At 43.8% G+C, this 2,500-nt stretch overlaps 1 protein-coding gene across 1 annotated transcript in view; it reads left to right on the forward strand.

Moving 5' to 3' along the window:
- Positions 1–2,500, forward strand: part of LOC135102927 (hemicentin-2-like) — a 155,638-nt gene that overhangs the window by 97,644 nt on the left and 55,494 nt on the right. Inside the window, 1 exon segment of the mRNA XM_064008605.1 lies at positions 2,367–2,500. This exon segment is cut by the window's right edge and continues 81 nt beyond it. Coding sequence (XP_063864675.1) covers positions 2,367–2,500 — 134 coding nt within the window.

Below are 2,500 nucleotides of genomic sequence, written 5' to 3' on the forward strand. Positions count from 1 at the left end.
TCCTCCTCCTCCTCCTCCTCCTCCTCCTCCTTCTTTTACTTGTATGTGCCCATTAGGACAGGGCCTTTCCCACTTATTAGGGAGGAGGTTGCGTCATTCTTCGCCACTTTCAGGGCGTCCAGACGGGGTAATCGGGTCGCAGAGTCACTACTCCTGGATTTAAGTCCTGCGCCCATTCACTACTGGGTGAATAGAGGCTCCTCCCTGATAGGAGGAGATCAGCCCGAATTCTCCTCATTCAGGATTCAAAACTAGATTGTTTGGGTTATGCAGTTAAATTCTTTTAAATGTTTACTTACGACCAATGTTATATGACGGTGGTTTGCGATGCACTTCACTCATACATTCAGACATTAAGAATTGTATCCAAATGGTATGTTTTTGATGAGTTTGGAATCCATACCTCATCTTTAACCAGAATGAGATGTGCAAACCCTGAAATAAAGTTATCTGCGTGTATTTAAACTTGAACTGAGAACAAGTCAGAGCACTCTATGTATCTACTTGAAAGTTCATTAATCACAGTTGACTTTGTGGAGAAAAGACAAACAAGCCGTCTAAAGGACTTAACACATTTGTGTGAAGTGTGTGCCACGGAAGCTGTTCGAGCATTGTTCTTGTGTTTGCTGGAACTGTTCACTTTCGACGGATAAAACTGTATGGCAGCAATTTGTATTTCTCTATTCTACTTTATTTTCTTATCCTCTTTTTCATTCATTTATTATCATTATTTATTTACTTAATTATTTATTTACCTTTTTTTTTTTCTTTCAAGCTACTCCCGCACACTTCTACCCATCAAAACTTTTCATGGTTAAAAAAATAAGGTAACATCTCGCATTCCCCGTGCACTGTGACACCAACACTTCTCTCAGCTGCCTTGCACATCCGCGCCTTACAGCTCTCAGCGTAATCTTGCCAACTCAACTTCGGCATCTTTTCATAAAATCTAGTTGCATTTGCTTTCATCTTTGCTGGAAAGAGTAATTCGGGGCACAAGGGATAAATTTCATCACATATCTCAGAAACTTTGCAAGCCTTGAGGCGGCACTCCTGAATGAGATGCCGAGCCGCGAACCAAGGAACCAGGGAAGTTCATGTCGGTGTGCTTCTTGCTGCGCGCCTCAGGAAAGTGTAGCCCCGTGCAGTGAGCGGTGATGGGGCTGTGGTCACATTCCTCCTGAACAATGACCTCTCCCCTTGTCTCCCTGGAAGATTCCCGCCTAGACATATTTCCCTCGTGACACTTCCCCTGTGGACGTTCCTCAATGTACGGAGGGAAAAAAAGGACTAGGATATGGAAATAATGTCCTGTTCTTCCATCGCTCCTTTTTCATTATCATAGTGTCAGTCAACAGTTCTCGCAAAGGTAGGATGCTAAGTCCATATTTTCATTGATTTAGTGTCTCATCTGAGCTACTTTCAACAGGCTGTAGTAGAAGTTATCATGGTTTTCAAGGATTTTTTTTTTTCTATGTTTCTAAGGATAATTTAAGAAGGATTCTACATCATCAATAGGAAGCACACCCACGAGACCCTGACTTAGCATGCCTGTGGCCTTTGAAAGCTGACCTGATAAGGAAACAAAACGTGTAGGAATACGGGCCGGTATAAGATGAATATTTACACGAGAGAAAACGAAAAATCAGAGGCCAGCAGTAAAAAACCATGTTAAAAGGAATAGGGTTTAATAGGGAAAAGAGTCGAGCCCGTAGGTTTTGTGTATAATCTCAGTGTAGTAATCTGATGTAGGCAAGAATGAAAGCTGATACCCTTGAACCTTTTACCAGTGTTTGCACGAATAAAACCAAACTATTCCATTACTTTTCCATGCGAGCCTTTGTTGTACTATTATTGTAAGGGTTTTCACTCCTGGTCTCCCTCTTTGACGCCTTGATGTCTCCCCCAGCGCTCGGGTCGGATTTAAATAAGAGACGTGTGTGTGAGCGGTTATACATATGCATACCTGTTTTCTTTCCTCGTTTGTATAATTCAGGTGTGCTCAGGCGAGACTTCATTTGTCATTCATAGACTGCCGGTAATGGAAACAAATCGCCACGCTAGAGGGGAATATATTCACTTGCTTAACGTGAACTGCGCTTGTTGTTTCGCCTTCAGATTGACTTACTCTGACATTAATTTTTGTCTCGTTTTATAAATGAGTTGTGCTTTCCATCACTAGTAAGATTTCACAAATTTACCACCCTAGGAAGAGCACACACACACACACACACACACACACACACACACACACACACACACACACACACACACACACACACACACACACACACACACTATCCTTCCTTACCTTACGTCTACGAGTGCACTCACCTTCACCCTGCATCCCTCACCTCCCTCCACAGCTATGACTACCGGGAGCTGCTTGGAGGACGACCCAAGGAGACGAAGCCAGACGCGAACACCACACTGGCGAGGAGGACGTCGTTCCGCACAGACACAACCCCCGCTGCCCTGCTGGTGGAGCGCGTGGAGGCTG

Source organism: Scylla paramamosain, chromosome 8, assembly GCF_035594125.1.
Source record: "Scylla paramamosain isolate STU-SP2022 chromosome 8, ASM3559412v1, whole genome shotgun sequence".
Taxonomy (NCBI): domain Eukaryota; kingdom Metazoa; phylum Arthropoda; class Malacostraca; order Decapoda; family Portunidae; genus Scylla; species Scylla paramamosain.